At 50.8% G+C, this 13,308-nt stretch overlaps 1 protein-coding gene across 9 annotated transcripts in view; it reads left to right on the top strand.

Annotated features, from left to right (window-relative positions):
- Positions 1-13,308, top strand: part of Nlrc5 (NLR family CARD domain containing 5) — a 70,482-nt gene that overhangs the window by 50,214 nt on the left and 6,960 nt on the right. For 5 of the 9 annotated variants that reach the window (XM_010638917.3, XM_010638918.3, XM_010638914.3 and 2 more), the window contains 13 exons: positions 146-235; positions 443-505; positions 1,868-1,951; positions 2,033-2,116; positions 4,229-4,315; positions 5,137-5,217; positions 5,926-6,009; positions 6,242-6,334; positions 7,726-7,809; positions 8,155-8,238; positions 10,703-10,786; positions 12,784-12,867; positions 13,143-13,226. In XM_010638917.3, the coding sequence (XP_010637219.1) occupies positions 146-235; positions 443-505; positions 1,868-1,951; positions 2,033-2,116; positions 4,229-4,315; positions 5,137-5,217; positions 5,926-6,009; positions 6,242-6,334; positions 7,726-7,809; positions 8,155-8,238; positions 10,703-10,786; positions 12,784-12,867; positions 13,143-13,226 (1,086 nt within the window). Of the gene's footprint in view, positions 1-145; positions 236-442; positions 506-1,867; positions 1,952-2,032; positions 2,117-4,228; positions 4,316-5,136; positions 5,218-5,925; positions 6,010-6,241; positions 6,335-7,725; positions 7,810-8,154; positions 8,239-10,121; positions 10,787-12,129; positions 12,135-12,289; positions 12,372-12,783; positions 12,868-13,142; positions 13,227-13,308 lie in introns of those variants that run through there. The other 4 variants (XM_019209746.2, XR_783237.2, XR_783236.2 and 1 more) reach the window with 4 other exon arrangements.

The raw sequence follows: 13,308 nt of genomic DNA, 5'->3' as shown, positions 1-13,308 counted from the left end.
CCCTTCTGGGCCCCTCTCTGGGCCTCACTGTCTCCACCTGGAGAATGGAGTGAGTGGACACAGAGGCCTCACTTCCGGGAAATGACAGCTGGAGGGGAGACAAGGGGGCTGGGCTGCGCCATCCTAAGTCTCATCTCTCTCCTAGTCTGAGTCACAACAGCATCTCTCAGGAAGGTGTCCTGCACCTGCTGGGAACTCTGCCCTCCTGCCTGCGTGCCCAGGAGGCCTCTGTGAAGTAAGGACTGGCTGATTGGTGGCCACGCTTTGCCATCTATCTGTGTGACTTGGGGCAACTCACCACTCTCTGAGTCTCGGGCTTCCCTGGGCAGGGGATCACAGGCTGTCCTCTTGTGCCCGGGTGCCACAGGGTGGGAAAGCCAGGTCTTCCCATCCTTACAGAGTAGTGTGGACAAACTTCCTGGCTCTCTTCTCCTCTCTGTAGCCTGGGCTCCACGCAGATCTTCTGGGTTCGCTTCTCCAAGCAGGAGGCTGAGATGACCCTGAGGTAATTCCTGGTGGGGCAATGAGCGGGAGAGAGAAGGGGAGTGGAGGCTGACCTATGGCACCTCGTACCCCTGCCCTTCCACCTACTCCTCCTCCACCACTGCCTGCTCCAAGCTCACTGCCTGGGGTTGGTCCCCCGGGCCTTACGCAATGCCCCCAAGCCCACAGTCTTGGGCAAGGCCTTTGCATTGTATGCGTACCTATTAGCCACTTCCCAAGGACAGCTTGAGTCTGAAGCTCTTGCCCAAGATTCCCGTGCTTCCTGGGAATAAATCTTAGCCTGCCACACTGGAGCCGTGACCCTGGATGAGTTACAGAACCCCTCTGTTTCAGCTCCTCGTCTGTGTACTAGGGATCATAGCACATCCTGCCCTTACGGTGATTGCAAGGATTAAGCAAGTTCATAGGCACGAAGCAGAGAGACCTGGCTTGCTGGAGAGCCTCACCATCCCTGCCTGGCCAGTTCCCCTGCAGGTCGTACTTTAGCTGTGAACTCGGCCTCCAAACTGGTCCCTTTGCTTCTGGCAGGGCCTCCTCCAGTCTCTTTGCCTACGGTGCCCACAGCACCCTCCGAGCACATGCCTGACTACAGCAAGCTGCACTCTGCTCTTCAGGGCCCCAGGGCCCGCACGATAAAGTCCAGACTTCTTAGCCCAATCTTGTCCCTCACAGTCTGATCACCTCCCACCCCCAACACCACAATGACACCGCCTACATAGCACACATGGGTACACATGTGATACCGCACACACATACACTACAGATACACTCACAGTGCTCACACACACAGCACATATGTGCTCCCATACACACTCACATACACCCGTGTACACATACACGTGCCACATGTACCATGCCACACGCAGCGCCGCAGCCATGGGATTCTTTGCTCTCTGCCCAAATGCAGCCCAGACAGCACCTCTGCTCACACCGGGCCCTTTCTGAGAGAAAATCCCCCCAACCCTCTGAGTCCCAGCTCGATGTCAGCCCTTCCTGGAAGCCTCCAAGCAGGGCTGTGTGGCACTGGGCTGTCCTGTCTGCCCTGTGTCTTGCTAGTTGTGTGTCCTTGGGCTCTAAATGGTGCTGTGAGAATTAAATGAGACACTGTGTGTAAGCAGGTGCCCCTGGCCATCGGGGAGCTGGTGCAGTGCTGGGTGAAGGGCTGGCTCCACAAGTAGCTCCTAGAACTTTCTTGGAGGACCTGGGGCACTCAAAAAACAGCCAGGAGACTCCAAGGCAGGCTGAGACATTGGCCTCTGCCCTCAGTGCCCCCACCAAGCAGGTCCCAAGGAATTCTGGGAGGAAGCCAGGCCAGCGGCCTACATGGGACTCACTAGGTCTGCCTCTGGCCTTCTGCCCTCAGGCTGAGCGAGTGCAGCTTCAGGCCAGAGCACATTTCCAGACTGGCCAGCAGCCTCAGCCAGGCCCTCCAGCTGACAGAGCTCACGTAAGTGATGGGCACAGTCCATGGAGACAGCTGAAAGGTGGGACACGCTGCAGGCCACACCTGTGACTGTGCTGTCCCCAGGCTAACCCGGTGTTGCTTGGACCTGGAGCAGCTGACCATCCTTCTGAGCCTGCTGAGGCGGCCATCGGGCTTCCTTGGACTCAGGTATCTTCCTCCTGCCTCTGGGAGAGGCCGTGGCATGAATTCTGGCTGGATGGGTACTGGAGGACAGGGACCCCTGAATCGCAGCCTTGACCATTTCCCATACCCAGAGCCCCACCTCCTGGACACAGAGCAGACCCTGCCTAGCTGTCCCAGAGTCACCCCCAGGCATTCAGAAGAGCAGTTCCTCAACAATGATGGGGTCTGTCCTTTGGGGTTTAGGAAATAAAAGAAAGTTCCCAAAGGAATACCCACCCAAGGAGAAAAATTACATAAAATAAATATGATAGCCAGGTGTGGTGATGTACAACTATAATCTCAGCACTCTGGGAGGCTGAGACAGGAGGATTGCAAGTTTCAGTCTAACCTGGGCAATTTAGCAACTTTGCAAGATCTTGTCTTAAAAATAGGTGGGCCAGCAGATGGATAAATAAATAGATAAACAGAAACAATTTTAAAACTGCTGAGCATGTAATTCAGTTCAAAGGCTTTGGGTTTGAGCTACCAAAAAAAAAATGTTTGTTCACCGTAATTTTAAAAGATTCAAGAAAAAAGCATGCTGAAAGTAGAGAGAATAATATATTAAAACTCAGATCCCATTACCTAGATTTGACAGTTGCTCATATTTTCCATGTTTGCTTCCTATTTTTCTCTTTTGGCTAAAGTATTTTAAAACAAATTATAGACCTCATAAAATCTCACTCCTAAATATTTCACCATGAATCACTAAAAAGGAAGTACATTTTCTACGTAATCAGTTTAATTAGGATACCTGAGAAACTCAGTAACGATTCCTTAGTGCCGCACATTGCCTAGTCTAATCTAAAATGTCTCCACTGTCCCTCAGACAGGTCCAGGATGCAGGCAGGGTCCGTGTTTGCAAGGGCTGGGACTGTCTCTTCAGGCTCTGTTGGTCTGTGGTCCCTGCACGGCAGATCACCCGGCTGGGCCTCAAGTCTTGATAAGATGAATTTACATATCTGTACCCCCAAAACTGACTTCTTGGACAGTGCTGTGCATGGCTTACCAATGGCCATGTTGAGACCAGGGGATCTCATTGTTCCCCCCATCACATTATAAATTATGGTAAAATACACATAACAGCATTCACCCTCCTGACCGTTTTTACATGGACAGCTCAGTAGTGCTAAGTACATTCACATGTTATGCTGCCGATCTTCTGATCTCTTCATCTTGCAAAACTGAAAATATACCACAAGTCCTTGCTTTCCATTTCCCCAGCCCCTGGCGGCCACCCGCTACCGTCTGAGTACTTTAGACATCATGTGTAAGTGGAGACACGCGGTATTTGTCCTCTGGTGTCAGGCTCGTAGCACTTAACATGATGTCACCAACGCTCACCCGTGGCTGGCACGAGCCTGAATCTCCTTCCACAGCTTGCTTATCCATCTTTGATGGACCTGGAGTTGCCTCTACATTTTGGCCTCCTGAGTGACACTGCTGTGAACACAAGTGTTCGAGTATGTTCCTGTGCCTCTGCTTTCGATTCTTTGGGATATTTACCCAGAATTGCTGGATCACCCAAAACAACGTTTTAAAATGAAACTTTTTCTAGGCCGAAAAGCAATAGGTCCTCATTGTAGAAATTTGTGAAAAACCCAGAAGAACATAAAGAAGAAGAAATGATATTTAAGCAGAAAAATGATATTTAAAAAGAAATAATCCAACAAAATCTTGAACTATGAATATTTTAAACACCTCTTTTTTATCCTGCTTCTAAATTAATGCACATGCACTTAATATATTTTCCTTATATCCCTTGTCTCCATCTTTCTTTTTTTTTTTTTTTGGCCCTTTTCAAAATACAAAACAGATCATATTTTATGTAGTTTGGTTTTCTTATCTTGGCTATGGGTCTTTTCTGAAATCTAACAATATTGTTTTTAAAAATTTTTTTTCATTTGGGTTATTGCAAAATGATTCTTGAACTAAGGATGAAGTAAGTTTCCCCTTTTATGCTTGTGCCCTATTGTCTAATTTTATAGTTTTAAAATAGGCCGAAAAGCCTCCAGTCTCTCCAGGCAGTCACCTTCCCCCACGGTGCTGAATGCTGCCAGGGGAGCCACCTTGTCTGTGTGCCACTTTCCGTGACAGGGTGGAGGAGCCATGGGTCGGGGGAGCCGGGGTGCCTGCCCTGCTAGAAGTCTGTGCCCAGGCCTCAGGCAGTGTCACTGTCATAAGGTGAGTCCAGGGAGGAGGACCCCTTGGAACTTTTCATTCATTCTCTCATGACCTTTGGGACCTTCCGTTGGTCTTTTGTCCTATGAGGTAACAGCTGTATCACTGGTGAGCTCTCTGTGTCCCCAAGATGGCAGGACTTCCTGGGGCACACAGGAGGGTGCTACACACATTTGCTGGGATTTCAGGGTCAAGCAGAGAAGGGCAGCACCAGATTCAAGACAAAGGGCTGTGGGTCCGGGAAGCCTTAGCTGGGAGCCTATGCTGGTTGTTTGGAAGTGGCCCCTGCCACACACACTGTGGCTTTGTGACCTGTGATGACAGGATGAAATGGAGTAGGTGAGAGCAAGGCTTTGGCCTCCCTGACCCTGGTCGTCTGATCCAGACTCAGGGCCTACTGGCCTGAGACGTGCTGTTCCCCAGGGGGCGCCTGGGAAGGCCCTGGGGATAGTTTAACAACTCCCTCAGCCCCACTCCAGTGAACCTGACCTTCAGGAAAAGCCAGAGAGCTCAGAGTACAAATGCAGCCTGCTGAGGAGCCCTGTGCCTGACCCCTCTGTGGCCCTTGAGCACATCCCTCAGAATGTTTCAGATCAGCCCTTGGGTGCCTGCAGTAGCTTGCTGCCATGGTCTGGAAAGCCTCAGCTTTGTCACTTTAAATTGTTGAAAGGTACCATTTTTGGTGTATGTGATTCAAAGAAGCAACTGCTTTCCCACCCCCATCCCAGCTGAGTCAGACCCAAGAAGAGGGGCTGGAGCTCAGAGACACAGGCTCGGGGGAGAAAGCTGCAGCGGGTCTCACCAGCACCTCTCTCCCTCCTCAGCATCTCTGAGACCCAGCAGCAGCTCTGTGTCCAGCTGCGATTTCCTCGTCAGGAAGAAAACCCAGAGGCCGTGGCCCTGAGGTGGGAATGGCTGGTGGCAGGGAGGGTACATGGCTATTTCTGACCAATATTTCTCATGCCTCTGCTCAGAGTCTTTTCACGTTCAGCATTTCCGTGGCCTGTGAGGTCTGCTGCCCACCTTCTCCACCCCAACCCCAAACCCTGGTCAGTAATCTCCATACCAGCTTTCGGTTCTTTGAACAGCATCTTGCTCTCTTTGATCTCAGGGCCTTTGCACAGGCTCTTTCCTCTGCCCAGCTATACTTCTTCTGTATTCTTTCAATGGCTATACTTCTCTATCCTTCAAGTCTCAGTTTAAATGCCTCTGTCTTGAGGAGGCTCACTGATCCCCAACACTTAGTCAAATCTTCCTTTAATTCACTCTCATCAGTGCCTGGGTGCATAGCACCTCCAATTCCTATAGCACACTTTGGGAAATTAAAACGTCACCTCTTGAGTGGATTCTGTATGTAAATATTCTAGGGAGTTCAGCCTGGCTGGGTCTCAGTCCAGTTCACCCCTTTGGGTATACTCCCTTGTGCAGTGAAAAACATGCACAGCCATACCAGCTGCCCCATCTGGACCCCTCCTTTACAGCACTGCTTTTAACTGAATAGCAAATTGTGGGTAACTTATATACCCCGTACCCTAGGCTCCTTGAAGGCAGGGATTGAAGCGCTCATATTAGACCATGTGCTCCAAAACTGCCACCTCCCTGTCTGTCTCCAGGTCGGCTCACTGTGACCTTGTGACCCACCACAGCCTTCTTGTCAGACAGCTGATGGAGACATGCGCCCAGCTGCAGCAGCTCAGGTCAGCTCCTGGAAACACTGTCCCAGGCCCTGGGTTCTCTGTTGACCCCAGTGCACAGTCCAGGCCACATGTGCCCGGGTGTCCTCACTCCCTGTGCAAAAGAGCTTGTGTCATTCTTTGCCCCGTGTGGGCAGGGAGCTCCTGGGCGGCCCCTCCCTCCCTCCCTGTGTGTATGTGATGAGTCCCACAGTGTCCAGCCTCCCATCCTCTGGAATTTTCTCGGGCCTTTCAGCCTGTCCCAGGTAAACCTCTGTGATGCCAGTGATGCCACCTCCCTGCTGCTGCAGAGCCTCCTGCTGTCCCTCTGTGAGCTGAAGACCTTCCGGTATGCATACCAGACTTTCACTCAGCACCCAGTGCCTCTGACCTGCACCACACCTCTCTGTCCCAAGCCTTGTGCCAGAGGACTCTGTGTCCCCCGCTGTGGGCAGGCGCCACAGGGGTCCTGGAGATGAGGCAGAGGGACAGGGTCATGGATATGGTGCCACATGACAAGAACGTTACTCCATTTTCAAAGCTCAGTCCCTTCTTTCGCCTTTCATTTTTTTTCTTCCTTTTAAAAAAATTATTGCAAATAAAATGTTGCAAGACTGAGAATTTCCATACACTATTTACCCAAATTCCACATTGTCAATGTTTCCCCACACTTATTCATTTCTTCCCACCTTCCTCCCTCTCCTCTTCTCCCTCCTCCTCCTCTTCTTTCTCTCCCTCCATCTCCCCCCATGCTGGAACCATTTGAGAGTGAGCTGCACAATCATGCCCCACTTAGCCCGTAATATTTCAGTAAATTTCCTAAGAAAAAAGCCATTCTCTTGTATCACCCAGTAAAATTATACAATTCAGGAAAATTAACATTGGTTCATAGTTCGCTCCCACCACTTTTATCAGCAGTGTTTACTTCCTGCTCTTTGGGCTTTGTTTTGTTCTTCCTGTCCTGGGGCCAACCCAGGATCACAAGCTGATTTATTGTCACCACTCTTTAGTCCCCTTCAATCTGAACAGTTCGCAGGCCTTCTTTGTCTTTCCGTGACATTGTCTCTAAGATTTACAGGTCGGTTGTTTTGCAGACAATCCTTCAATTTGAGTTTTTCCAGTGACTCCTGATACTTAGCTTTAGAGCCTGCATTTTGGGCAGAACTGTGACACAAGCCATGCTGTGTTCTCAGTGCCTCCCACAGGGGCCTGCAGTGTCTGTGTGTCCCCTTGCTGGGCATGCTAACTATGCCACCTGGAGTTGGTGGCGTCTGCCAGACTCCTTCTCTTGCAAAGTTACTATTTTCCCTTTTAATTAATACATGTCTTGTGGGAGGTAGTTTAAGACTAAAAGTCCTGTTCTTCCTCAAACTTTCACTCGTGACTTTAACACCCATTGGAAATTCTCACCTGAATAAATTATCAATATAACAGTTGAACAAATGGAACCTAACTTTCAGTTTTCTTCCAATGTGACTGGTTGCATCAAGAAGAAACTCTGGGGCCAACAGATCTTTGACCTAATGTGGTGTAGGCTGTGAAGTTGCTCCCTGAGTGACAGTCTAGGCTCCTGCCTCCAACTACATCTTGGCTCAGTGAGCCCATGTCGGGGAGATTTATGAGACAAAGCATACCCTACCCACTGTCCCCAGAAACCACACCCCCACCCTCTGCCATCAGCTCTCAGGGCTCTGAGACCCAGGACTCCGGCTTCACCTGCTGCCCTTTCATCCCCACCAGGCTGACCTCCAGCTGTGTGAGCACCCAGGGCCTCACCCACCTGGCATCTGGACTGGGCCACTGCCACCACCTGGAGGAGCTGGAGTGAGTTTCACAGTGTGGGGACCCCAGAAGGGATGGTCCATCCCAGAGCAGGGGGTGGAGAGGACACCTGGACCGCTGGTAGGTTGGCAGAGAGACTTCTGCCTGTGGCATTCACCTGACGCAGTCCAGCAGTTCTGGCTGTGGCCCCCATAAGGCTGAGCACTGTGTTCTTGGTCTGGACATTACCGTTGGCCCCAAGTGTCTCCATCCAGATCACTCTTCTACTCTGGACTATTTTCCACCTCTGTTAGAAGGGGGTTCCTGATCCTAGCTCTGCCTTGGCTGGCTGTGGCATTGGGGAATGCCGGGCTTATCTAACCCTCGCCTCTGCTTCGTCCCCTCCAGCTTCTCCAACAATCAGTTTGGTGAGCAGGCTGCAGAGGTACTGATGGGGGCCCTCAAGGGGAAGTGCAGGCTGAAGACACTCCGGTAAGTGGTGGCGATGAGGTAATGGGGGTGTGGGGATGGTTAATAGATAAAGTGGTTCTGGCGGTTAATGGGGAGGGGCCTGGAAACTATGCCCAGGAGCTTTGCATGTCTTGAACACAAAATTGTCAAGCACCTGGATGAACCTAGGTGAGTTGAATGCCCTCCCAGACCTTTTTCTTCCTTACCTGGCTCTGAGGGTCATCAGGATGTCTGGTCACTGAAAACAGAATGCCCAACTGCAGTCAACCCAAGCCAAGAGTTTATTGGTTTATGCCATGGAAAAACACAAGCACTTGACTTCAGACATGGCTGCATATAGGGGTTAAATACGGGATCTCTCTCCCTCCCTTGCTCTCTCTCCCCACCCCCACCCCCATCCCTCCATTCCTCCCTCCCTCTTAACTTTTCTTTTCGGGAAAGTTGTCCCATAGTCACAGGCTTAGTGGAAGGGGAGCACCTGCCTCCCTGTAGCTACAACAGATTGAGTCCCATTAGACTAGCCTGGGTCACATATTCACCCATTACCCAATCATGGTGGCTCTGAGGACAAAACATACTCATTGGCCGGATATGGGTCACGTGGTGCTATTAACAGAAGAGGGGAAACCAACGCTGGCAGAAAATCCCACAGATATCCACTGCCTTTTGTCTATAGCTATTTCCTTAGTAACCAGCAACTCTTTTTTCCCTATAATTTGGAGTTATCAAATTCTTAGACATGCCACCAACAGCCTCTATCTAAAAGACAAGCCCCATTCCATAGATTCCTGTTTAGATGATATCTAGACAAAACAAAACAACAACAACAACAACAAAACCCAGCATTTTCTGCTTCTAATGTCTCAGTTTTTTGAATGACCAAAGATATACCAAGTTCTCTCATTATAGAAATATGTAACAAAGACCATGAAATCCCCAAAGGATCACATTCCTTGAAAAAACTTTTGGCAACTCATTTGTGACGTTTTCTCCAGAATTTTCTCTACTTGTGTTTTCAAAGTAGTTTCAAAGTAGCCATTTGACTTTTCCCCCATAGCAACGAAATGCCCCCATTCTGTCCCCCTGTGCTTGTCCTGGGGGAAGGTCAGGAAGGAAAGGCAGGGTCAGGGAGACCTTGGACCACAAGCCCCCTCCTCCATGTCCCAGGGAGCTGTTGCTTTGGCCTTCTTCGTGTGCCTTTGCCCTCCACCCGACTCAGAAGCTTGATTTAGGGGTTGGAGGCCCAGTAGCGCCATCACTGGCTCATTCGTGCATTTGACAAATGTGAGCAGACAGGGCACACGAGTCAGGGCTGGGGCTGGTGGTACCACAGGGAATAGGATGGCCTCCTGGGAGCCTTGCGTCTTCTGGCTTCCCAGGCCCAGTGCTGCTTCTTGCCTCCTGCTGCCTCAGTTACCCTGTCTATAAAGTGGGTACAGTGATGCCTTTCCTGTCCGAAAGAAGGGGATTTATTCTCTGTACCCAGGGGCCTCTTCCAGTCCAGATTTCTGAGTATTTCCAGACATGGGCTACTACCCTCAGATCCAGAAGCTACAGCGGGGCATGGTAGTGCACACCAGCAACCCCAGCATTTGGAAGGCTGAGGCTGGAGGATGGTAATGAGTTCAAATCCAGCCTGTACTACATTTTTTAAAATCCCAGCTGCTTCTTCCATCTGCAGCAGGGTGGTTGAGAGTATGGACCCTGGTTAGGAGACAAACCATCTACGGTCAGCTCTTGATAGGAGGAGCTCTTCTGGTTTATAGGGTTGTCTGGCTTTTAGCACCAAAAGTTGCATGTCCTAGAAAACTCCCACTTCTAGGCAAACCCGGAGAGTGGGTCGCCTCTCGTTTCCACCTCTTATATGTGAGTTTGGCTAAGTTCCTAAGCCTCTCTGTGCACAGACTCCTCTCTTCACTTTGAGGATAATAGCAGCCTGTCTTCCTGGGGACGTTGTGAGGAAGAAGTGAGACAGTACGCCGTAAGTGCTCGAGCAGACCCTTCATTGTTATCTCCCCCTCCTGCCCACACTGGGGGCTTTACAGCTCACGAGCCCGAGGGTAGCACAAGGCTGGGTGTCCTGCAGTCCTGGGTTCTGTTCTTGAAGACAGTAAGCTTGTCATCTCACTCTGAGTCTCAGTGCTCCTCCTCAGTGATAGTGAGAGCCACCTTTCAAGATGTCCCAACTCCAGCGTCTTGGCTCTAGTATATGCTTGACATGGTTCACCAGTGTTACCCATGATCAGTTTGAGTTTCAGGAGGCTCAAAAGCAGAACCTCTGCCTTGGTGACTCCCATGAGCCATGCACAGAAGCGACATGTGTTTCCCAGTGCAGTGTGTTTTGCACAGTTTGCATGGTGTGGATGTAAGGAGCTGTCTTCGAGGTCCCTGGACATGCTAAGCACAGAAGCCTCGAATGCTTTACACCTGGAGGACCCCACACATGTACAGCAACGCCAGGCTCATGTGGCCCTCTCTCCTCCAGCCTCAGTCACCTTCCACTGGGCGGCTCCACTCCGGCCATGCTTACTCGGGGACTAAGCCACATGAGCCTCCTGCAGCACCTCTGGTGAGTGACCAAGTGACCCCGTGGGAACAAGTGGGAGGACACACTCGCCGGCTTTGTTGAGATGCTGCCCCAAGAAGCACTGGGGCACCTCCTTCCTCCTCCTTCCCAGGGAAATTCCAGGGGTGGTACCCACTGCTCTAGCCTTCTGTTGCCAACAGCTCCATCCTGTCACAAAGTGACCAAGTCCCAGAGCAATGCTTGTGGTGCACACTGTTCTCCTTAAGTTTTTGTTAAAGTGAGAATGTGGAATCCACAGACCTCCTCCCTGTGGTTTCCATTCCCTGCCCACTTTCATAAACAAGTAGCACATTCTTTGTAAATATGCGTTTTCTTTTTTATTTTTGCCATACTAGGGACTGAACCCAGAGAGCACTGAGCTACATCCATTTTTATTTTGGGGTTTTTTGTTTTGTTTTGTTTTGAGACAGGGTCTCACTATGTAGTTCAGGCTGGCCTTGAACTCTCTATGTAGCCCACGCTGGTCTCGAACTTGCAGCAGTTCTTCCTGTCTTGGACCCCTGAGTGCTGGGATTATAGGCAGGCACCATCATGCCCAGCTCAAATTTTATTTTGAGACAAGGTATCATTAAATTGCCCCAGCTAACCTCAAACTTGCAATCCTCTTGCCTTAGCCTCCCAAATAGCTGGAATTACAAAACTGTACCACCACACATGGCTTGATTTATTTTTGTTTTTTAATATGAAATACCAGGTCCAGGGCTTTAGCTAGATGGTGCTGCTGCCTGGCTCGCAAGTGCAAGGGCCTGAGTTTGATCCTCAGTACAGAAAAAAAATGCCATAGCTAAAATCCAAGCAATGACATAAAGCTTTGCTCTTATTTTAGCTGAGCCCCTTCCCAGACTCCAGCAGCTTAGGAGAGTGGGACATTGAGGTTAGAGATCAGAGGATGTGGCATACAGGACCAGCCATGTCACCCAAAAGTCACCAGAAGACAGTTCATCAGCGTTTACTTTGCAAAAGAAACAACCCTCAGACAAATCGTTAGCAAAGGGCTGAGCCAGTAGCCTGACCATTTTACTTAGGTTCTTTCTGCCCACTTATGGGAGCAGGGAAAGGTCAGGGTGCCCAAGAGCCACTCAGCCAAGTCAAGGAGAAGCCTCCCATCTGTGGAGATGGGAGCTCCTAAGCCCTGGAGAGCGGCCTGGCCTCAGTGTGGAACCCATATGGAATTAGCATTCAAACCCCACCCACCCAGCCCCAGCAGCCACAGCAGAACCTGGCAATGCTGAAACATGTAGAGAATGTTCCCTGGGCTCTGGGATCCATGTCCACCTTGCCTGAGAGTCACTGTGAGTCATCAGCCGGTCGCAATCATTTCTGAGCCTCAGTTTGACCTGGATCGTGGATACAGTCATTCCCACTCTGCTCACTGCCCCCGGAAGTCATGCGGGCAGAATATGAGTATGTAGGTTTTGAAAACTGTAGGATTTTGTGCACAGTACTAAAAAGGTACTTTAAGCTCTTGACTAAGGCCTTCTGCAGGCCAAACAGGTAATGTTGATAACATTAGTTGCTGTCAACTTCCTGAGGCTCTCAGAGCTGCCACCAGCTTGGTGAAACTGGAGTGCGATAGCTGCCCTTCCCCCAGCCCCATGACAACTTTGGCAGGAAAGATGATGAAAGTAAGGGACTGCTCAAGTAGGCTCTTTGCTTTTTCTCTCATCCTTTTCACTCATTTCCACATTGCATTACCAAGCCCAAGGCCAAGAACCTCTGAGACCCAAAGATAGCATGTAAGAGAGTCCATTGCAGCAAGAGGTATTTAGATCAGACAACAAGAAGAACATCTTGACAGAAGCAAAAAACTTGGGAGTCTTCACCCAACACAGGGTGCTGGCCCCTCTCCCTGTGCCCCTCCCTCCCTCCCAGGCTCTTTCTCTGGCCACGAGCCTCCTCCTGTGTTCCAGGACTAGGTTAGACAAGGTTAGATAGTAGCAGGCTGATGGTTCTGGTTCTCTTGCTCTTCTCTTCTCAAGCTTGAGCCACATCCAGATTGGAGATGCTGGTGCCCAGCACTTAGCTGCTATCCTGCCGGGGCTGCCCAGGCTCAGGAAAATAGAGTGAGTGGTCCGGTTGCTGACAGCGGCCCCCTGTGGCCACACTGTGCTCCGGGGAGACACTGGCAAGCCTCCTTCCCCTGGCCTCCAAGCCCAGACAGTGGGGCTGGTGACCTCCTGGCTCTGGCTGTGTGTCCTTAACCCACCTGTCCCCTTCCTGGGTCCTTCTGTTCCACCACACTGCGAAGGTGGGTGAGGAGGGGGCTTGCCCCTGGTGTCCCTGCAGATGAGGGGGCTGCACAGGGAGTCAAAGGATCTGATGACCACCTCTCTCACAGCCTCTCAGCAAATGGCATCAGCCTAGCTGGGGGACTGCAGCTGGCGGAGTCTCTCACTCTTTGCGGGGACCTGGAGGAGATTAGGTGAGTGTCTTCCCAGCTGGAGGTCCCCACAGGCCCCTGCTTGTCCTCTCCCTCAGGGGCAGGGCAGGGGCCCGGAGCAGGC

Source organism: Fukomys damarensis, unplaced genomic scaffold (genome assembly GCF_012274545.1).
Source record: "Fukomys damarensis isolate Sample0158 unplaced genomic scaffold, DMR_v1.0_HiC HiC_scaffold_32, whole genome shotgun sequence".
NCBI classification, from domain to species: domain Eukaryota; kingdom Metazoa; phylum Chordata; class Mammalia; order Rodentia; family Bathyergidae; genus Fukomys; species Fukomys damarensis.
The sequence above is the reverse complement of the archived record's forward strand: the minus strand, read 5'-3'. Positions and strand labels throughout refer to the sequence as shown.